The sequence below is a fragment of the Coregonus clupeaformis genome, chromosome 29 (assembly GCF_020615455.1).
Source record: "Coregonus clupeaformis isolate EN_2021a chromosome 29, ASM2061545v1, whole genome shotgun sequence".
Lineage (NCBI taxonomy): Eukaryota > Metazoa > Chordata > Actinopteri > Salmoniformes > Salmonidae > Coregonus > Coregonus clupeaformis.
The window spans coordinates 25,405,146-25,428,115 of record NC_059220.1 but is presented as its reverse complement, the minus strand read 5'-3'; the positions used below and the strand labels follow the sequence as shown (position 1 = coordinate 25,428,115).

The 22,970-nt window shown below is 43.1% G+C and overlaps 2 protein-coding genes across 6 annotated transcripts in view; one reads left to right on the top strand and one right to left on the bottom strand.

Moving 5' to 3' along the window:
• The window catches only part of LOC121544926 (regulator of G-protein signaling 6), a 56,059-nt gene extending 49,168 nt beyond the window's left edge, over window positions 1-6,891 (top strand). For 2 of the 4 annotated variants that reach the window (XM_041855177.2, XM_041855178.2), the window contains exons 8-17: window positions 132-208; window positions 805-886; window positions 1,195-1,269; window positions 1,420-1,524; window positions 1,690-1,862; window positions 2,162-2,287; window positions 2,556-2,742; window positions 3,447-3,539; window positions 4,077-4,136; window positions 4,396-6,891. In XM_041855177.2, the coding sequence (XP_041711111.1) occupies window positions 132-208; window positions 805-886; window positions 1,195-1,269; window positions 1,420-1,524; window positions 1,690-1,862; window positions 2,162-2,287; window positions 2,556-2,742; window positions 3,447-3,539; window positions 4,077-4,136; window positions 4,396-4,446 (1,029 nt within the window). In that variant the 3' untranslated portion in view covers window positions 4,447-6,891. Of the gene's footprint in view, window positions 1-131; window positions 209-804; window positions 887-1,194; window positions 1,270-1,419; window positions 1,525-1,689; window positions 1,863-2,161; window positions 2,288-2,555; window positions 2,743-3,446; window positions 3,540-3,840; window positions 3,883-4,076; window positions 4,137-4,395 lie in introns of all 4 variants that reach the window. The other 2 variants (XM_041855179.2, XM_041855180.2) reach the window with 2 other exon arrangements.
• A 100-nt stretch (window positions 6,892-6,991) lies between these two features.
• The window catches only part of LOC121544927 (zinc finger protein DPF3-like), a 42,199-nt gene continuing 26,220 nt past the window's right edge, over window positions 6,992-22,970 (bottom strand). Inside the window, exons 5-10 of one of the 2 annotated variants that reach the window (XR_005996167.2) lie at window positions 14,007-14,102; window positions 13,048-13,111; window positions 11,582-11,707; window positions 9,888-10,016; window positions 8,981-9,771; window positions 6,992-8,808 (exon numbers count right to left, since the gene is read on the bottom strand). Coding sequence is in view for 1 of the 2 variants with exons in the window: in XM_041855181.2 (XP_041711115.1) it covers window positions 9,608-9,771; window positions 9,888-10,016; window positions 11,582-11,707; window positions 13,048-13,111; window positions 14,007-14,102 (579 nt within the window). In the remaining variant the exon portion in view is untranslated. Of the gene's footprint in view, window positions 9,772-9,887; window positions 10,017-11,581; window positions 11,708-13,047; window positions 13,112-14,006; window positions 14,103-22,970 lie in introns of both variants that reach the window. The other variant, XM_041855181.2, reaches the window with a different exon arrangement.

Sequence of the window (22,970 nt, the reverse complement as noted above, 5' to 3'; positions counted from 1 at the left end):
ACTTGCTGATTAAGCTGAGATGGCTAGCTTTATGCAGTAAGAGAGTTATGCATTATAGCAATGTAATTACCCAAGAACCTTCACTGGTTTACTCTCACCCCTCATGTCTTTATGATTGGGGGGTCTTACAGGAGAATCTGGCTCGACTGCAGAGGGCCTTCGCCAGGAAGTGGGAGTTCATCTTCATGCAAGCTGAGGCGCAGGTCAAGTGAGTGGACAGTAACTAGGCAAAAGAACACACACAACCTATTGTGGTTTTGATACGTTGTCTATTGTGCCATATGTCACTGTATTCCCTATGTTTCATTCACTGATGCAGGTGACTATAGAGAGCCAGATGCATACCCCTAGGTTACTTTCTAGGTGACCTTTCAGTCTTTGTCTTTTATCACTGTTCCTTCTACTACGTCTCCATCTGCTGGTTGACATTTGTAAACACAGTGCAGATCAGATACAATCTATTCAACACGATATCAGGAAATTAAAAAAGGCCATGATGAACCTTTAAAATGATTATAGTCTGAGCACTAAGTATTTACTGTTGTTAGGTAGAGGTAAGAGATTATACATTAAGCCCTGCTACATTCAGAGAGAAATAGGCCAACAAGCACTTATCAGAAAATGTCAATTACGTAAGAGTTATACCCTACCGGCGGCCAGACCACAGATTGCTTGATGAAGCGACGAGACAGGTTGTGACCTACACTTTGAGCTTTTACCCTCCTCTGGTCTCTCAGTAAGAGTGACACGTCTGTCTGTGTACTCAGTATCGACCTGTCTATGTCCTCTGTCCCCTACCCTCAGGATCGACAGGAAGAAGGACAAGGCTGAGAGGAAGATCTTGGACAGCCAAGAGAGGGCATTCTGGGACGTCCATCGCCCTGTGGTGAGCTGAGGGCTGAGGGGAGATGGTGGTTCTGGGGTCTGAGGGAGGGCTGGAGAGAGGATGTGATGAGAGGACAGGGAGTGTTACAGTGAAAGTCCCATAGGGCTCTACAGTTAGAACAATAAAGGGTTCAGTGTAGTTGTCTAGTGTGGCCTGGGTTAGCCTGAATTAGGTGGGATCCCAGTGGGTTTCTGTATTATCCAACTCCTCTGTGGTTGTAATGTTGAATGAAGTGTAGCCTCCAGGCTAGGGCAGGATGCTGCCTGGTGACCTACTATTATCTGACCTAGAAACTAACTCTCTTACAGCCAGGCTGTGTAAATACCACAGAGATGGACATTCGCAAGTGCCGGAGAGAGAAGAATCCACAGAGGGTGAAAAGGGTAAGGAAGAAGGCTTTTAGTGATGAGTGGTCTCTCTGTTTGTGCATGTATGTATGTATGTACTGTATATGTTCTGTGCAGTGTGTGCCTGGGTTGAGGGTGAGCGTATAAGCAATAACAGACATGTATTTCCATTCTGTCCCTGTCCAGTCGGTGTATGGGGTAACAGACAACACCCAGACTCAGAGTCCAGTCCACCAGTCCATCCTCTCCCAGCCGGCCAGGAAGCCCACCAGAGAGGACGTGCAGAAGGAGGTAACACACTCTGTGATGCTCCTGACAGGTCATTACTAACACCGCCATTATCCATTATCTCCTGCTATCTGTCTCTCTGTCTCATTCATCAATCATAACTCCAACTCACTTCTGAGTAATGCGCTACTGTCTCATTCTGCCATCGTGAATTATTTTCTCCCTCAGATTTCCTTCTTGAACATCCAGCTGGACAGACACTGTATGAAAATGTCCAAAGTAGCAGACAGTCTCATGGGCTACACGGAACAGTTCATGGTCTACGATCCTTTGGTGTCAACCATTGAACCATCCAACCCCTGGATCAGCGATGACATGACCTTCTGGGACCTGGAGGCTAGGTGGGTTCACTGGGGAAGCAGCGTGAGGCCATAGGCACCATGGACACCATGCACAGACCTCACTAGTCAAACACAATCACTCTTCAAATGACTGGTGGGGTCAGGCAGAGGGTTAGCGCTCTCAGGTGCTGGCTGAAATGTCATGATAGCCCCATGGCTAGCTCCTCTTTCTTTCCCTATGCAATCCACATTTTAAACGGCATCCACAACCACAATGTAATGTATGTACTGTGGGGAGATCATGTAGAAGAGTCTGAAAGGCATCATGGTTGTCTCTCTCCGTTCTTCCCTGTGAGCAGCCGGGACCCCAGCCAGCACCGTGTGAAGAAGTGGGGCTTCTCTCTGGAGGAGGCCCTAAAGGACCCAGCAGGGCAGGATGCATTCCTCAAGTTCCTGGAGTCAGAGTTCAGCTCAGAGAACCTCCGGTGAGAGATAGAGCCTTACAGGCCCAGGCAGGGACAGTTCACAGTGATAACACAGTCACTATCCTCTTCCATTCTATTGTTTCACATCCATTTCAATTCCCCAGGCCATTAGATAGAGAGGCTTTTGAGTGGCGGTAATGAGATTAAGGGAATGACTGCACTGAATGTCCACAGGGGGAGCGCTCCTCTCCTGGCAGATAATAATGGGAAGTAAATGCTGCAGACACTGATCTCTATTGGCTGTGTCCTCCCTGTGCCCCTTGGCTAGGTTCTGGTTGGCAGTGCAGGATCTGAAGCGGAGGCCCCTGGAGAACGTGGCAGCCAGAACCCAGGAGATCTGGCAGGAGTTCCTGGCAGAGGGCGCGCCCAGCTCCATCAACTTGGACTCCCACAGCTATGAGCGCACCAGCCATAACCTCAAAGACCCTGGACGATACAGCTATGAGGACGCCCAGGTAGATATCACAGCCTCCCCTATGCACACAAACACATATGCTTGCATGCCCACACACACAGTCAATATTGCTGCTACTACTGCACCTACAGTAAATACACAAACACATAATATCCCCACCCACACTGCACACTATGGTGGCTGAGAGGGGGGTGGATGGATAGATGTAGTGAGAAGGAAGTGAGTGAACGGTGGTGAAGAATCTGTGGTTGCCAGAGCCCATCCTTAGCGTAGTTGCAAACAACTAGATGCATCCGGTTTTCAGGGATACAGTTAATTCAACCTAGCTTCCTTTTCCTCTGAAAAACGGATGTGGAAACTCCGCTCAGGCGTCTTTTTATGCCTGCTATGTTAGGTTAGCCAGGGCCTAATGGGCAGAGTAATGCCTGTGAATAGCCCATGCATTCATCCTAGATTCCTTAGGTTCAAACTGTATTTGCTTTGTTTGAGGGTGACTGCCTCATGGTGCATTAGTGTCAATGGCTCTGCGTTCAATCAGCCCTGTCTCAGGAGTCTCCTCCCTCCCACCCTCCCTACCTCTCTCCTTCCCTACCTCTCTCTCTCCCTCCATGTTAGCATGCATGGTTAACATTCAGCTCCCCCGTGCCTTCTTACATAATCTCAACTCTGTCTCTTTCTCTCTCTCTAAAACACAAACACACACCCCACAACAACCATCATCACCACCTCTTCCCTCTTCTCCAGGAGCACATCTTCAAGTTGATGAAAAGTGACAGCTATGCACGCTTCCTGAGATCTAACATCTATCAGGACCTCCTGCTAGCCAGAAAGAAGCCGGTGAGCTCTACTATAACTAACCCCTAATCAGTCACACCCTCCACCTGAGATATTATGCATTTACTAAATATGTTTGAAAGCACTCCATCCTTTTTTTGGAAGTGGATACATTTATTATAAAATCTACACTTTCTACAGATACTATATCTCCATTTACATCTGAACTGAGACATTAGCTTACCTTTGCTTGAGTATTCTTGTCACTCAGCTTATTATATTCTTTGACTCCTTCAGATTTATACATACAATCACAGCTCTCTAAAACATCAAATAAAGCGAGTCCTGTTATACTGTGTACTAGGATGATCAGCACCACAGCAGATCAAAGCATCATCTTCTCCTGGTGAGCAGCTGCAGTGCATCCCTGTGTTATGTAGTACCCTGAAAAGACACTCCCCCCTGCTGGCCTGGCCCCTAGCTTCTCTACCACAGCCACCGCTTCTGGCTTCATGGCCTAAAACATGTTTTGCCTTGAAACGCTTCTAACCTTCCCTCATCCTCCCCGTGTCTCTCACCCTCACACCACCCTGCCTCTAGTCACAGACAGAGAGTGAGCAGGGCCGCCGTACCTCCCTGGAGAAGTTCACCCGCAGTGTGGTAAGTTACCAGGAAATGGGTCCGTCTCACAGGCATGCGACCCAATGAAGAACTTTTTCAAGGTCAAAATGATTGTGAAGGCTAGTAGTACAGAGAGGTATTTTACTTGTATTTCTTGAGAGAAATTCAGAAAAGGACAGGTAAGTGCTCAACATGTTGGCAGGGATAGCTAGTCTAAGTACTTTCTTGGCACAGTACTGTACACAGACTGCATGATTTTTCAGAAACCCAGCCAGTAACGTTTGTTTCCATTTTCCAGGGCAAGTCTTTGACGGGCAAGCGGCTGACAGGGCTGATGCAGTCATCCTGACACTGCCTAGGCTGGAGGGACACAGACAGACACCCCTGGAAGTGTCATGGCCATGCGGGGAGAGTGGCGTGCTGGGGTGGGGAGCTCTGCTCTGGAGGGTCACAGACAGTACCATGCAGCGCTGGGGTTAGGAATACTCACAGAACCACAGAGGAATGGATCATGCCAGCAAGGGCGGGCCTTGACCCACTCATTACATCGCATGCATACAGTACAAGCACACACAGACACACACGGTTACAGTAGGGCTACATACAAGCTCAAAGAGTCATAGTGGGACATATACAGATATAAATACACAGTACAAGCTGCCCTCACTAGGCAGTCAGCAATAAAGACAGCAGGATAACACTTTTATGTTCTGTATTTAACAAATCTCTTTTTTATATCTTTATCTAAATCTATATCATATTTTTTCTTATACAGTACACTGCATAATCCTGTTTACTGACCTATTATTTTTTGCAGTGATTGGGAATATATTTTTGTTTGCCCATAAATCTAAGGTATTATAATTGTTATTATAGAAGACCAGATAAGTGACTTTGACGGAAATTCTCCATGCTTCATTACATTCCAAGAGTAGGTATAAGGCCTTGATAGAGAATCTACAATGAATCATTGCATGTTTCATCAAAACATTTTGTTTGTTTGTTTAGAATTCATGCTATGGTTGGATTTGTATTGATTGAAATCAAGTCCAATTGAGGTCAAAGGCTTATTTTTCAAAGGAGACCTGGCCAAGAAAGCTCTAGTATTTTACATAGACGGTCATACACTCTAGAACACCTACCATTTGATTCAATCAATATAGATAGCTATAAAGATTCCAAACCCTGTCCCTTATGGAAAATGTCCATAATGTCGATGAGTTTCTAAATCAGTGATTTCAGCCTTATTTAGTATTTTACACAGCATCATGGGGTTTACGTATTATTCTGGACCTATTCAAGCAGATACATGCCAAATAAGTGCCACATCTGATCAGTTACAGAGCTACTTAAGTGACATTCACATGCCTTACAGGCCCCTAATGAAAATAGCCCTGCATCACTACCACTTTGGAAGTCACCACTGTCCCAGCTAATGGAGAGTAAACACCATGCACAACCTCTGTGGACCATGGTGGCCTGCCCTGCCCTAACAGGACTGTAGCAGGAATATTTATTTTATGTCCAATTATTTATTTATTAACCTTAATTATTTAACCAGGGGAACCCATTGAGACCAGGGTATCATTTCCATTTAATCATAATTTCACCCCGCAATCAGAGGGATCCTACAGTATATTGTTTAACAGCCCAAGAAATGCTGTTTTATTTAGTATTACTCTTTCTGTTGCATGAGTGTCTATGTAAACCATTACTTACATGCTCAGTCATTAATCCATAGTCCAGCCTTTGGGTCAGAGAGATGTGTATGTACTCATCATTGTTATATTTGCCAAACAGTGTGCATGATAGTTAGGGAAAATGCTCTGGTGAAATGGAGTTTAGGGAGTCTGAGCTGGGGAGTAAAAGTCATGTGCACAGTCACCAAGCAGGCTGCTTGGTTCTTCTTCTATCTTCAAACACAAACTAAAGGGAAATGCCCTGGACCCCCACCACTGAACAGAACAGGAACATCACTGCTGAAAGGACAAACTCATGGCATCCACCCCTGGAACTGGATCATACAGTACATGATCCCTCTTCTCCCCTCCCAAAGTCCTAAGATAGAAGAGGGTATCATTCACAGCACAACTACAACTCCCTTGTGTGGTGAGGGGGCATATAATCAACTCAAATCAATGTTTATTGGTTGCGTACACAGTTATGCCAGAGACAATATTATGAAAGACAAATTGAGAGCTTGGTACTATAAGGTTAAATTTTTGTCAAAATTGAGTTATTGACATAGTCCTGTTCTGTTCAATGTTCCTTATCTATATAGTACTCTAAATACTTATTCATGTTAAGTTAAAAAGAATACAAGATAAAAAAGATTGCTGACACCAATGAGGGTTCAATTATATCAGAATCATCTTTTTGCAGATAGAACCTTATAGTCCCAAGTTCTCAAAATGCTGAGATAATTATTTCAATAATTGTTTCAATTAGAGTTGCTGCAATGCACTGTACAGGTTGATATTTATGATTATCATAAACTGATAAACTCATGACTGTAAGGTAGAGCTGCTTAATTTATTGAGTCAGTGTTAAAGAATATTGTCTGCACAAATACAATAGCTTATGTACAGAGTGCATTGTATATAAACTGGCTCTATAGATTTCCATTATCTAAAAGCACATTTTATGGTATGGGCACATTACTATGCATGTAACATATCCAGGGAATTTGTGCTTCTAGTTTCTCAAACAGCAATATGACTATTATCAATGTAAAATATCCATGCACCTGATATATTGTGGGCACCAAATAATAAAACCTTTGGACCTCTGTCTACATGTTGACCTCTCATTTACAGTATGTAGTAACTGGGTAGTAACATTGTAATTACTACAATAGTGTTACATAGGACCGCAGAAAAACATCCCCAAACATCAGAGAGGGCGGAGTCGCATTCTTTATTTTCTTTCATTACAATAAAAATAGTTTAACAAAGACTTAATTCTCTCGATTTGAGTTATTTACAGTTGAAGATAAAATGACTGGTCAAGTCCATTTAATCTCTTCTTGGCTCCATTCCAACCCCTGCGCTCCCCTCTAACTCAGGAAGGCTTGCTGAGAGCTCTGGGGTTATTGCTGTGTCTTTGACTCTTTGATGAGGTATACAGGCTATGCACTTTTATATGATTGGTGATAATGACACTTGTTTCTATACAGACAGACATCACAGACTTCCATGAAGTGTTGTTTGGAACTGTACTGTACCATGCTAGACCTGATTGTTAGAGGAAGTCACCAGTGAGAGAAAACATTGACCATAATACCAACCAGGTTGTCATTCCAACATGACTAACTGAAGCCCTTTCAGAGGTTACCATGAAAACTCAGTAATTGATGGGGAGGTTGTTGTTGATTACCAAAATAATGCTCCATAAAAGACCTAGAAACTGTGGATGAAAGGGTCCCTGAGGGAATTCAATGTTAATAATGTGTATGTAAGTGAGTGTCTAGTGTGTCAACATTTAAGACACAAGAAATCTGATGTGAAATGATCTGATGTGATTGGTCAAAAGACCAATAAGTAGAAAAAATATCTGAATTGGGCTGCCTGTGTAAACGCAGCCATATAGCACTCAAAGCAAATGTCACAAATAACATTGTTTTACAGCTTAAAGACTCCTTCTGCAATTGTACGTAACTCTCCTTGCATTATGCACACATGCCATGTAAGTGATTCTGGACAAAAGTGTTTGACAAGTGAGTCAGAGGAAGGAGAAAATATGGACTTGGTTGGGCACAGTGAACTTGGTTGGGCACAGTTCAGAATGTTTTTCTATTGCGATTGTTTGTTAAAGCTGGGATCAGTAAACGTTTTATTGTGATGACTAAACCATGGGGCATCGATTCCATTATATTCCCCTTTCTGATTCCTTGTTAACATCCTCATTAGGTATTTTCAACCTCTTGACCAATGGAATACAATCACATGAGCCAGGCAGGGGACAGTGGCTTGACAATGCATCATGACGCAGAGAGAAGAACAATCAACAGCAGTACAAATCATACGCCTGAGTAGTAGTAGGTATTGTAGAAAGACAGAGGTATCAACAAAGCCAGAACAAACAGAATACATCAGAATAATAAAAAATCCACCTCTCACCAAAATGACACTAACAACCCAATCTGTCAATACTTTGTTCAAAACAAAAGGTATATAGCACAATTCAAACTTCAGGATGGAAGGGATTAAAGAAAACTCTAGAATCGTTTGGCCCGTTCAAGAGACATATTAAAGAGAGTAAGAGAGAGTCTAAGTAGTCCAGAGGTTTTGTTATATAAGTGACGGAGGAAGTCCAGCACCGCTGCTATGACAGGGGCAGAGGTTAGAGTTCAAGGGTGTTTCCAGTGAGGTCACTGGGACATCATGGCTGTCAGAGCTGGTTTCTCGCCTGGGTCGCAGGCTGGCACAGTGATGAAATTAATGACGTCTGTGTCACATTGGATCCCGCCGGCTGGGCATGGTGGCCACACAGCTGTAGAGGAGGAGGCCACAGGGTCCAAACAATACATATTCTCGGGAGAAATTGCTTCAAAAACAGAAAAGGTCTGAGTCAGGGAGTATGGGGTTATGTGGTCGCTGGCAGGATAGCTGTTAGATGGATGGCTGTTTGGTGGCTGACTGTCAGCCGGATAGGGTCTTTGGGTCCAGTGGAGGGGTGTGTGGAGGCCAGTTGAGGGTCCTGAACCTCACCCCTACAACAGAGACAAATGGGTCAGATTGTGGAGTCACTCTCTCCAAGATAGCTGGCATATCTTTGTTTGTTGATGGCAAATGCAAGGCATGAACTGATAGAATAAGAATATACCTTGTATTTAAATGAAAAAGTACTGTACTACTATGTTTGAATAGGACCTAGGTGCATACCTTTCAGCTAGCCATGCCCTGCTTCTGGTATAGCCCTCTGTTTAATCCACACATCAATCCTTCATTCCTTTACTTCACTCCATTTTCACATTATTATAATCCAGAGGAGGAAGCAGTGGAAGTGTCATCTAAAAGCTCCTCTTTCCAAACTGCCTGGTGATTCTAGTGACATCAACAAGCCGAGGGAAGGGTTTGTGTTGACATTCATTCTTCATCCAGACATTGTCATTTAACTCATTTAATTTCAGATAAATTATTGGATTATATTTTCTCTGGCAAATCATCCCAAAAATATCATAAAAATTATATCCACACGTTCCAGTGTTTTTTCATAACATAATTGCCTTTTCTGCTCCAGTGGAAAAACAATCCAAGAAATTCTTCTTCTTTCCATTTCACATGGGGAGCAAGTCATTTGTCAAGAAACACTGTCAGTTGCTTTCAAAGTGAATGTAAAAAAACACGTTCATAAATTATTAAACAAGGTTCCGTAGATAACAAATTAACACTTCTTTCATTTCTCTCCTGAAATAATCACTTTAAATAAGAACATTTAAAAAGAAGCAGCAGACTTTTGCCAGAGGTTATCCATATTAAAAATAGTCTTTAAACCTAGAAAGTTCTTCTCTATCTGTATTGGTTGGACATCCCCTTGCCGTTTGATGAGGGCTCTTCAAGCTCATCGTCCTCAAAGCCGTGAAATGTGGACGTGTCACTCTCCGAGGTGGTGCCAAACAGTTCCTCTGCCCCGGCAAACGGCCTGCTGTCCTCCTCCTCTTCTGGGCGTCCAGCTGGCAACAACAAGATGACAGGATGACGGTAGCACATAACAGCTACAGTACAGCAATCAGTACAGCTTAGTCATAGTCATGGTTTGGGATGCTGTGTAGCATAGCAGGGTACTCACTGGAGCGCCGGCAGACTGAGCAGGGACCCCTCTCCCCAGATTTACCCCTCTGCTTGTTGGAGCCTGGGGTGCACTGGCACGAGTTGCAGTAGTTATTGGTAATGGCAGTCCCTCCTGGAACCTTCTGACCTGCAGAGGATGAACAGAAGGCGGCTGGATCAACTACATTTTAATAAAATGAATGAAAAAATAACGTTTTCAAAGTCCTCAAACAGGGCTGACCTAAAAATTATTAGTGTACATTGTTGATTAAAATGGGGCTAGTGAACTTGCACTGAAGACAGAAATACATGTTGACAGCCCAGTGGAGGTGGTCAGCCATGAGGCACAGGTACACCTGGTGCACTGTTACAGCTACAGTTACAGCTATCCCTACTTTAGCTAATTGACTGCAACAAAGCTCACATGAATATGCAAACTACATACTAGGAATAGCCAATGACATTCAAAAACACACATTGGCTCTCTGTATATTTCTGTTGCGGATGGTGAAACTAGAAGAGAGACATTGTCAGGCCTACCACGACACGGGGGCCCCTCAGGGGTGCGTGCTCAGTCCCCTCCTGTACTCCCTGTTCACCCATGACTGCATGGCCAGGCACGACTCAAACACCATCATTAAGTTTGCCGACGACACAACAGTGGTAGGCCTGAACACCGACAACGATGAGACAGCCTATAGGGAGGAGGTCAGAGACCTGGCCGTGTGGTGCCAGGATAACAACCTCTCCCTCAACGTGATCAAGACAAAGGAGATGATTGAGGACTACAAGAAAAGGAGGACCGAGCACGGCCCCATTCTCATCGACGGGGCTGTGGTGGAGCAGTTTGAGAGCTTCAAGTTCCTTGGTGTCCACATCACCAACAAACTATCATGGTCCAAACACACCAAGACAGTCGTGAAGAGGGCACGACAAAGCCTATTCCCCCTCAGGAGACTGAAAAGATTTGGCATGGGTCCTCAGATCCTCAAAAAGTTATACAGCTGCACCATCGAGACCATCCTGACTGGTTGCATCACTGCCTGGTATGGCAACTGCTCGGCCTCCGACTGCAAGGCACTACAGAGGGTAGTGCGTATGGCCCAGTATATCAATGGGGCCAAGCTTCCTGCCATCCAGGACCTCTATACTAGAGTGTCAGAGGAAGGCCATAAAAATTGTCAAAGACACCAGCCACCCTAGTCATAGACTGTTCTCTCTGCTACCGCACGGCAAGCGGTACCGGAGCGCCAAGTCTAGGTCCAAAAGGCTTCTTAACAGCTTCTACCCCCAAGCCATAAGACTACTGAACGGCTAATCAAATGGTTACCCTGACTATTTGCATTGTCCCCCCCCCCCCACCCCCTCTTTTACGCTGCTGCTACTCTCTGTTATTATCTATGCAGTCACTTTAACTCTATGTACATATTACCTCAATTACCTCGACTAACCTGTGCCCCCGCACATTGACTCTGTACCGGTACCCCCTGTATATAGCCTCGCTACTGTTATTTTACTGCTACTCTTAATTTTTTATTTACTTATCTATTTTTTACTTAACACTTATTTTTCTTAAAACTGCATTGTTGGTTAAGGGCTTGTAAGTAAGCATTTCACTGTAAGGTCTACACCTGTTGTATTCGGCGCATGTGACCAATAAAATTAGATTAGATTTGATTTTAGAGGCCTTGAATATCAGTTTGCGTGTCTTACGTTTGTGTCGGTCAGAGCGCTGTGTGGAGGGTGATCGGGAGGACTCGGACCCCCTCTCCTCTGCCAGGTGGGAATGGGTGTAGTGGTAACTCAGCCCTGTACGTTTCCTGTAGCGCTTCCCACAGACTGAGAGAGCACAAAACAGAGACAAAACATTCAGTTCTTCCCTTCTTAGAACGTGTCTATCGAGACAGAGAAATTACGAATTGCATTTATGTGTCACTTTCAGAGCTCGACACATTGGGGATTTGGTAAAAATTCAAAAAGACCTTTACATCACAATGTTCCCATCACTGCACTGAAAACATTAGGATCCATTTCAACATTAGGTACACTGGTAGTGTCAGGTAGTATGTTTTCCACCTTTGAGCATTCATGTTATTATTGTTGCACAATGGCTTCAAGTATGCCCAGTAAGGTTGCTAAATAAGGTAATATCCTTAGACTAACAAAACATGCCTTGAGAATTTCAACAAGTTGAGTTCTGTAAATACACTGATAGGACCCAAAACGGTGGAGCTTAGCTTATCTGTTGGAGAAAGGTATGAAAATACAGGGAACTGGTTCACACCTCAGTAATACGGAACACAACCAGGAGAAAGCATAACCCTGATGTGGGAACATAAGTGTGTCAAGAGTCACACAACATTGACTCATTGTTTAGAGAACGGATGTAGAGTATACCAATAAGATCACTGGGAATACTAATCAACTACATCAAACAAATCCAAATGTCCTAAGATACCAGTAAAAGGCAACAAGTCCAGATACCCGAGGCTGCCGTTTTTGACTTATGCCTTTGTTAGTATCTGTCTGAAACACAGAAAACACAAAGCAAAACAAAAAAAAGGAAAGAAATAAAGAAAATTGAATGCTTAAAGAGTCCCCATGAGTAAAGAGTCCCCATGAGTAAAGAGTCCCCATGAGTAAAGAGTTCCCACAACAACAGAAATTCCATTACTTCTGCCTAGGTTTTCCACATGCAAATGTCATGCCTACTGGACTACTTGAGACAGTGACAACACTGTCTCCTCTGTGCTTTTCATCTTCCTTAAGAAGCATATGGAAATACACATGGCTCTGATAAATGTGGGAGTTCTCCAAGTGGGATTTGAATGACTATTATCTACATAGTGATGATATGTTAGGGTTTCATTTAGTTTGAGTTAAGGCCTGATGGCTAGATCATTGATATGCTGTCCTGAGGGAACCACAGCACTTAATCCCTTTGTAGAAAGATATCCAGAACAGACCAGAGAAATCAATATCCATTTTTAATATTAAATATACTGTTCAACTAGCTTACGGAGGCATGGTAGTACCATCAGCTATCTTCAGGAGAATGTCCTTAACAAAACCAACCACTTGAAATGGAGATCAAATGTCTCATGACTGGATGATATCATAATGCACCTTTTGATATGATATGTGAGGGAGGTTGATCATTACTTGACTTGTCTACTTACTGTCACAACTGTATGGCTTGTCCTGGTCATCCATCTCTGTCCTCCTGCGGCCTGAACCCCGACCCTGTGCGGACAAAACCACCATCACCATGGTGACCAATGACACCACAGCTCTAAGCCAGCAGAAGCCATAGTGACTCAGTGATTCAATGGAAGGGGCAAGCAGAAGTATATGACAACAAAGTGTCATGCAAATGAAATGGAAACCTACAGTATAAGCCCATATCATACTAAACTAAATGTCCAACTGACAATTTACCACCTCATAAAGGCAGATCCAGCACACTCAAGAGAGTGCATCAATAGGCAAACACTAATACCTGTGAGATCAAACCGACATCTTTCCTGCCAGCCAACAACTGTATATGGTAGGATATATTTCTAACCCATTAGTTGAAACTATGATTTGTTAAGGGTATTTTTGTTGGAAAGATACACAAAGAGTAGAAAGGGGGAAGGTGATTTGTATAAGAAATTTCACTTGCAAAGAAAGCAGCCAACAGATAAGCAAATTTCTACGGGTGCATTCAACTGGCTGGCAGAATAATAGGTGAGATGGTAGTTCATAGCTACAGGTTGTCTGTTTCCTTCGTCATCACTGTCATAGTAACAGTCTGTATGAAGGAAATGTTTCTCAGGACAGGTATTTTCTAAAGCTTATGACTGGATTGTGTTGAAAAAAAGAATAATCTATAATGTAATTCTGTCAGTATAAATGTAATAGCACTTAACCACGGTACCAAGATTAATTGATGCATTATAATTAATTGATTCAGATCATTCTCTAGCACTGAGTGGTATTCAGATAACAGGAAGTGCTCACAGCACAGATGCATGGATAATGAATGCAAATATAGTACCAGTGAGGGACTGAATCCATTAATGAATTATTAACTAGGTCAGTCATGTGCATTAGCAGTAGTTTACTACAGTACAGTATGTCTCTGTAGATCACTTACTCTGCCTTTTCCTCTGTGTCTTTTTTTTGGGGTGTCCACTTCATAGTCCTCATCGTCATGGTAAGCATCTTCAGCTGCATCAGCCTCCAAGACCCTCTGCGGAGAAAAGGGAATAGAGAGATCAATCTCGTCTGGAGGTCAAAGCCACTGTCTGACTGTCTGATGAACTATAAAATGAGGTAATAAAATGTGTCCATAATAGATGGCTGTAATAAAAGATGATATGGTCATAAACCTCTGATACTTGCTATTTGAGCATGTTATCACAGTGTGCCCTTATCAGGGCTGACCCCATTTAGTCGACTGGTCGATTGTTTGGTCGATAGGCTGTTGGTCGACCAAGATTTCTTTAGTCGGTTTTCATGGTGCACAAGACACCTGTCTGATTGACGCCATCTCAGTGGACTAATCCATTGTGGAGGCCATGGGGATGGCACCGTGCTACTGAAATTATATATGGTTATATTACAGTGCATTCAAAAAGTATTCAGACCCTTGACTTTTCCACATTTTGAAAACGTTACAGCCTTCTTCTAAAATTGATCAAATTGTTTTTTTCCCTTATCAATCTACACACAATAATCCCATAATGACAAAGCAAAATGTTTCTCCCATTCTTCTCTACAGATCCTCTCAAGTTCTATCAGGTTGGATGGGGAGCATCACTGCACAGCTATTTTCAGGTCTCTCCAAAGATGTTCGATCATGTTCAAGTCTGGGCTCTGGCTGGGCCACTCAAGGACATTCAGAGACTTGTCCCGAAGCCAGTCCAGCGTTGTCTTGGCTGTGTGCTTAGGGTCGTTGTCCTGTTGGAAGGTGAACCTTCGCCCCAGTCTGAGGTCCTGAGCGCTCTGGAGCAGGTTTCTCCCGAGTGGGGCAGTGGTCTAAGGCACTGCATCGCAGTGCTAGCTGTGCCACTAGAGATCCTGGTTCGAGTCCAGGCTCTGTCGCAGCCGGCCGCGACCGGGAGACCCATGGGCGGCGCACAATTGGTCCAGCGTTGTCCAAGGTAGGGGAGAGTTTGGCCGGCAGGGATGTGGGCTTTATTTATGAAAAAAAAAAAAAAAAAAAAATCAAAACATGTATGCATTCACTAACTGTAAGTCGCTCTGGATAAGAGCGTCTGCTAAATGACTAAAATGTAATGTAAATGTAAAATGTTTAATAAAGGATCTCTCTGTACTTTGCTCCATTCATCTTTCCCTTGATTATCACTAGTCTCCCAGTCCCTGCCACTGGAAAACATCCCCACAGCATGATGCTGCCACCACCATGCTTCACCGTAGGGATGGTGCCAGGTTTTCTCCAGACGTGGCGCTTGGCATTCAGGCCAAAGAGTTCAATCTTGGTTTCATCAGACCAGAGAATCTTGTTTCTCATGGTCTGAGAGTCCTTTAGGTGCCTTTTGGCAAACTCCAAGCGGGCTGTCATGTGCCTTTTACTGAGGAGTTGCTTCCGTCTGGCCACTCTACCATAAAGGCCTGATTTGTGGCGTGCTGCAGAGATGGGAGAACCTTCCAGAAGGACAACCATCTCCACAGAGGAACTCTGGAGCTCTGTCAGATTGACCATCAGGTTCTTGGTCACCTCCCTGACCAAGGCCCTTCTCCCCAGATTGCTCAATTTGGCCGGGTGGCCAGCTCTAGGAAGAGTCTTGGTGGTTCCAAACTTCTTCCATTTAAGAATGATGGAGGCCACTGTGTTCTGCAGACATTTTTGGTACCCTTCCCCAGATCTGTGCCTCGACACATTCCTGTCTCGGAGCGCTACAGACAATTCCTTCGACCTCATGGCTTGGTTTTTGCTCTGACATGCACTGTCAACTGTGGGACCTTATATAGACAGGTGTGTGCCTTTCCAAATCATGTCCAATCAATTGACTTTACCACAGGTGGACTCCAATCAAGTTGTAGAAACATCAAGGATGATCAATGGAAACAGGATCCAAATTGTGGAAAAAGGGAAGGGGTATGAATACTTTCCGAATGCACTGTATGTAAAAAGAATGGTGCAACACTAATAAATCAAATATTATTTTATAACAAATGCACTTTCTCCTGCGTTGGATATGGTCGCTGTCTGCGATTCTGAAACAATCTTCAGTGTGCCATATAATTGCCACCTTTCTCTATGTAGCTATGTGCATAATAGCCAAATTAACCTGCATATTTAGATTGAGAACAATGCCTTAAACCCTATTCGGACGAGATTAGTTTTACTCGGGGTGGTCGGGTAATGTAATTATGTGCACAAGCACAACACCACATCTGTAATTTTAGTCCCGTTGGAATCTGCCATGTCAGTAATTTGTACATGACAGGAGAGTAACAACTCCAGCCAGAATAACCTACTGGTCCTCTGATAATACTAGTGCCGTGCGAATCGACATCCCTGTGTTTTGAGAGAAATGTCTGAGTTTGACAGGTGTTGCTCACGGTTTGTGCAAGAAAACAATAACTGATTGGATAAACTGAACGAAGTGCTGCGCATAGCCTATATATGAAGGGCCTACATGTATCAACTTTCACAGTGAATGCTTTTGTTCATATGTTTTGTGTGTATGAATTGAATAATTGACAAATGCATCAGTAAAAAATACTGCGCCTATTTAATGTAACCCTTGCTGTTAATAGATAAAAAAAAGCAGCATACAACTGACCAAAACGTTTGGAAACGCCTGGACTAATTGAAATATCTTCACGCCTAGAAAAAAAACCTCCAGGTTTCCGTCATAACTGTCAATTTATTGGAAAAAAAGAATGAATTACTGGGGACAGTTTGGAAAAAACGAATCATCTTCTGGAATAATGGACATTCTGAGATAATAATTATATAACCAAAGTTATCTAGTAATACTAGTCCCATGCAAATAATGCTTTGCCTAATTGTCTAAGAAAATTGAGGAGAGAGGAAACCAACTTAATTAAGTCTATAATCAACAGCCTAACTGTTAAATGTGCCTGGCTTTATAAATCATCCATATATATCTACAGAAATAAGACAGATCTTGCTTCTGTTGCCTGTTTGAGTGTTTGTTTAATAGCCTACTGACTCCGTGAGCACCAACCCTCATGCAATGGCAAAACGTCAGATAAAGCAATTTCACAAATGTGGCTGTTTTTAATCTTTGCTATGCTGTAATAATGGCTTTACAATTAGTTTTCATTAGAACAGACTGGTATTACTTATCATTTATTTAGTGTTGTTTACACTGTTCCAAACAGGCATAACAATATTGTAATCTAACAGCACCTGTTCTTCACATATAATATGCACGCAGCTCTCGCTCCTATACTCTCCTTTTTCTTGATCTCCAGTAGTTTCCACAACTACAGTTGAAGTCGGAAGTTTATATACACTTAGATTGGAGTCATTAAAACTTGTTTTTTCAACCACTCCACACATTTCTTGTTAACAAACTATAGTTTTGACAAGTCGGTTAGGACATCTACTTTGTGCATGACACAAGTAATATTTCCAACAATTGTTTACAGACAGATTATTTCACTTATAAATCACTGTATCACAATTCCAGTGGGTCAGAAGTTTACATACACTAAGTTGACTTTGCCTTTAAACAGCTTGGAAAATTCCAGAAAATGATGTCATGGCTTTAGAAGCTTCTGATAGGCTAATTGACATCATTTGAGTCAATTGGAGGTGTACCTGTGGATGCATTCCAAGGCCTACCTTCAAACTCAGTGCCTCTTTGCTTGACATCATGGGAAAATCAAAAGAAATCAGCCAAGACATCAGAAAAAAAATTGTAGACCTCCACAAGTCTGGTTCATCCTTGGGAGCAATTTCCAAATGCCTGAAGGTACCACGTTCATCTGTACAAACAATAGTACGCAAGTATAAACACCATGTGACCAAGCAGCTGTCATACCGCTCAGGAAGGAGACACGTTCTGTCTCCTAGAGATGAACGTACTTTGGTGCGAAAAGTGCAAATCAATCCCAGAACAACAGCAAATTACCTTGTGAAGATGCTGGAGGAAACAGGTACAAACGTATCTATATCCACAGTAAAACAAGTCCAATATCGACATACAGTGGGGAGAACAAGTATTTGATACACTGCCGATTTTGCAGGTTTTCCTACTTACAAAGCATGTAGAGGTCTGTAATTTTTTATCATAGGTACACTTCAACAGTGAGAGACGGAATCTAAAACAAAAATCCAGAAAATCACTGTGTGATTTTTAAGTAATTAATTTGCATTTTATTGCATGACATAAGTATTTGATCACCTACCAACCAGTAAGAATTCCGGCTCTCACAGACCTGTTACGAGGGCTTCTTAAAGAAAAACTGTTCTCCACTCATTACCTTTATTAACTGCACCTGTTTGAACTCGTTACCTGTATAAAAGACACCTGTCCACACACTCAATCAAACAGACTCCAACCTCTCCACAATGGCCAAGACCAGAGAGCTGTGTAAGGACATCAGGGATAAAATTGTAGACCTGCACAAGGCTGGGATGGGCTACAGGACAATAGGCAAGCAGCTTGGTGAGAAGGCAACTGTTGGCGCAATTATTAGAAAATGGAAGAAGTTCAAGATGACGGTCAATCACCCTCGGTCTGGGGCTCCATGCAAGATCTCACCTCATGGGGCATCAATGATCATGAGGAAGGTGAGGGATCAGCCCAGAACTACACGGCAGGACCTGATCAATGACCTGAAGAGAGCTGGGACCAAAGTCTCAAAGAAAACCATTAGTAACACACTACGCCGTCATGGATTAAAATCCTGCAAGGTCCCCCTGCTCAAGCCAGCGCATGTCCAGGCCCGTCTGAAGTTTGCCAATGACCATCTGGATGATCCAGAGGAGGAATGGGAGAAAGTCATGTGGTCTGATGAGACAAAAATAGAGCTTTTTGGTCTAAACTCCACTCGCCGTGTTTGGAGGAAGAAGAAGGATGAGTACAACCCCAAGAACACCATCCCAACCGTGAAGCATGGAGGTGGAAACATCATTCTTTGGGGATGCTTTTCTGCAAAGGGGACAGGACGACTGCACCGTATTGAGGGGAGGATGGATGGGGCCATGTATCGTGAGATCTTGGCCAACAACCTCCTTCCCTCAGTAAGAGCATTGAAGATGGGTCGTGGCTGGGTCTTCCAGCATGACAACGACCGAAACACACAGCCAGGGCAACTAAGGAGTGGCTCCGTAAGAAGCATCTCAAGGTCCTGGAGTGGCCTAGGCAGTCTCCAGACCTGAACCCAATAGAAAATATTTGGAGGGAGCTGAAAGTCTGTATTGCCCAGCGACAGCCCCGAAACCTGAAGGATCTGGAGAAGGTCTGTATGGAGGAGTGGGCCAAGATCCCTGCTGCAGTGTGTGCAAACCTGGTCAAAACCTACAGGAAACGTATGATCTCTGTAATTGCAAACAAAGGTTTCTGTACCAAATATTAAGTTCTGCTTTTCTGATGTATCAAATACTTATGTCATGCAATAAAATGCAAATTAATTACTTAAAAATCATACAATGTGATTTTCTGGATTTTTGTTTTAGATTCCGTCTCTCACAGTTGAAGTGTACCTATGATAAAAATTACAGACCTCTACATGCTTTGTAAGCAGGAAAACCTGCAAAATCGGCAGTGTATCAAATACTTGTTCTCCCCACTGTAACCTGAAAGGCCGCTGAGCAAGGAAGAAGCCACTGCTCCAAAACTGCCATAAAAAAGACAGACTACGGTTTGCAACTGCACATTGGGACAAAGATCGTACTTTTTGGAGAAATGCCCTCTGGTCTGATGAAACAAAAATAGAACTGTTTGGCCATAATGACCATCGTTATGTTTGGAGGAAAAAGGGGAATGCTTGCAAGCTGAAGAACACCATCCCAACCGTGAAGCACGGGGGTGGCAGCATCATGCTGTAGGGGTGCTTTGCTGCAGGAGGGACTGGTGCACTTCACAAAATAGATGGCATCATGAGGAAGGAAAATGATGTGGATATATTGAAGCAACATCTCAAGACATCAGTCAGGAAGTTAAAGCTTGGTCGCAAATGGGTCTTCCAAATGGACAATGACCCCAAGCATACTTCCAAAGTTATGGCTTAAGGACAACAAAGTCAAGGTATTGGAGTGGCCATCACAAAGCCCTGACCTCAATCCTATAGAGAATTTGTGGGCAGAACTGAAAAAGCATGTGCGAGCAAGGAGGCCTACAAACCTGACTCAGTTACACCAGATCTGTCAGGAGGAATGGGCCAAAATTCACCCAACTTATTGTGGGAAGCTTGTGGAAGGCTACCCGAAACGTTTGACCCAAGTTAAACAATTTAAAGGCAATGCTACCAAATACTAATTGAGTGCATGTAAACTTCTGACCCACTGGGGATGTGATGAAAGAAATAAAAGCTGAAATGAATCACTCTACTATTATTCTGACGTTTCACATTCTTAAAATAAAGTGGTGATCCTAACTGACCTAAGACTAAGAATTTTTACTAGGATTAAATGTCAGGAATTGTGAAAACTGAGTTTAATTGTATTTGGCTAAGGTGTATGTAAACTTCCGACTTCAACTGTAAGTCAAATGTCTTCCACACATTTGACTTCCCCTTTCCCTCCTGAGCAACCAGTAAACATTCGCCCGTTTCGAGTTTCTTTTACACGTCCTCCACATCCATTTTGCAGTCCACATTACTGTGTTCGGAGTTTGTTATAACCAATGTATTGATGTGATTATGATAGGCTATAGGTCAGGCCCTATTGGTCACATGCATGCGATGCTTACATGTTTCACGTAATGAGAGCAAGTGTTGAGGGAATATGGAATGCTTTTCCTAAACAAATTAGGAATGTCGGTAACAGAACTTTTATGTCAGAAACAAGTAAGAAACGAAATGGCTGAAACTATGTTGCAGCTTCAGCACAGACAGCGCAATAAACATAAACAATTTTCGCTGCAATAGGGAGGAGAGCGAGACAATGTGCGCCAGTCACACAGGCACTCGCTGTCATTTTTTTTTAACAGTGTGACCATCGGGCTCTTTGAGTCATTTGTGTGTCTTCATTATTTAATCAAACAGTGTGCTTATGTAGACAAGCTCAGTGCATATTAGGGGTGTGAGGTATACCGGTATGAATGTGAATACCGGTATGACGTTGTGCCGTGATATGGATTTTGCCATATCGTGCATATCATGATAAATTAATGTATGAAATAAGGCGTTTTTGTTTCGTTCAAAATGTATGGTGAGTGATACAGCCTAGTGGGCAAGTTCAAATTGTTTATTTTACTAGAAACATAGCCTTTTTTAGCAAAGAAAAAAAACTAGAAGCATGGACGTTACACGCGATCTGCCTGCCAATCAAAGTCAACAAACAAGCATGCGCAACTGCAGAGTAAGCAAACATTTAGTGAAGTAAACTCCTTTCGTTAGCAAAAGTGTCCGAAAATCAAGCATTGAGGATGACTGAAGACAAGGAAAATAACGCTATTGAGATTGATTTGCAGGACGACGAAGAATTGGTTCGAAAAAAGGGGGCCTCCTCTGTCGTTTGGAACTGACAAGAAGAGCAAGAAGTGGAATGAGATAACGAGTGCAATTACATATCATATAGCAAAATACATGGAACCAATTCAAACTGTGGAGAAAGACGGTTTCAGAAAGTTGATTCGAACTCTAGACACAAGATACGAGATCCCGAGCCGTAAATACTTCAGCAAAACATGTCTACCAGAACTCTACACAGAATGTCGGGACAGAGTTGCCAACGAAATCCGTAACGCTGCATTCTTCTCTACCACTGCCGACTTATGGTCATGCCGGACCACAGAGCCATGCAATAGCCTTACGATTCATAACATTGACGACAACTGGAAGCTGCAAAGCAAATGCCTTCAGACCTCTTATTTCCCAGACGACCACACCGCAGAAATAATTGCAGCTGGGCTGAGGGAGGCACTTTCATTCTGGGGCTTGAAAGAGTCGCGTCAAGTATGTATAACTACCGACAAAGCATTGGAGCTGAACAAATGGACACAGGCTCCACATTGCTATTGGTAAGTTTCAACATCCAAAACACATACAGCTAGGTAGAAAAATAACGTCACTTAAAAACAACATAAAATGCAGAATAACTATTGTATTCCTTATATCCTCTGTTTAAAGTTAGAGCTGACTACACTGCCTGATCCTTCTTATACGTTAAGCCGGATATATACAGCTATGCAAATCTAGAATATTAGGATTACGTTGCTTTTATTTATAATTGATACATTAGCCTATGGTTTCAATATATTAATCTATCCTCTCTCTTTCAATAATAAATAGCCTACTCAAATGATCTAGTTTTCTAAAGCAACATAGCTATCTTCATCACAACAGTTGTTTGTAAATCTATAGATGGATTACATTTGTAATTATTTTTCACCTTTTTATTTTGCAGAGAGGAGTGTCCAAAATGAACCTCGGGTTTCCCGGGCCACAGGAGTGTGCAAGAAAGTGGTCAGCACATTTTCCTATAGTTGGAAGAAGCAGAAGGCCCTGACAAGTGCACAGTTAAACTGAGCCTGCCCCTCCACAAGCTCATCGCGGAATCCCAGACAAGGTGGGGATCTCGACTGCAGATGATGGAAAGAGTCCTGGAGCAGGAAAAGGCCATCATACAAGTCCTGGCAGCAGACAAAAAAACACAGCACCTTGCACCCTCCTGGCAAGACATTGAGGTCTTTGAATCTATCACGGCAGCACTTAAGCCCTTCCAGGATTTCACAGATGCCCTGTCAGGAGAGACATACGTGAGTGTGTCCTATCTGAAGCCGGTCCTCCATTTGTTCAAGACGGAGGTTCTGAAATCAAATGAGGGCGAAGCCAAACTGACCGGAGAGATTAAGATGAGGGTCCTCAATTACCTGAATGACAAATACACCGATCCTGAAACAGATGAGCTCCTCACCATGGCTACCTTTCTGGACCCAATGTTCAAGAC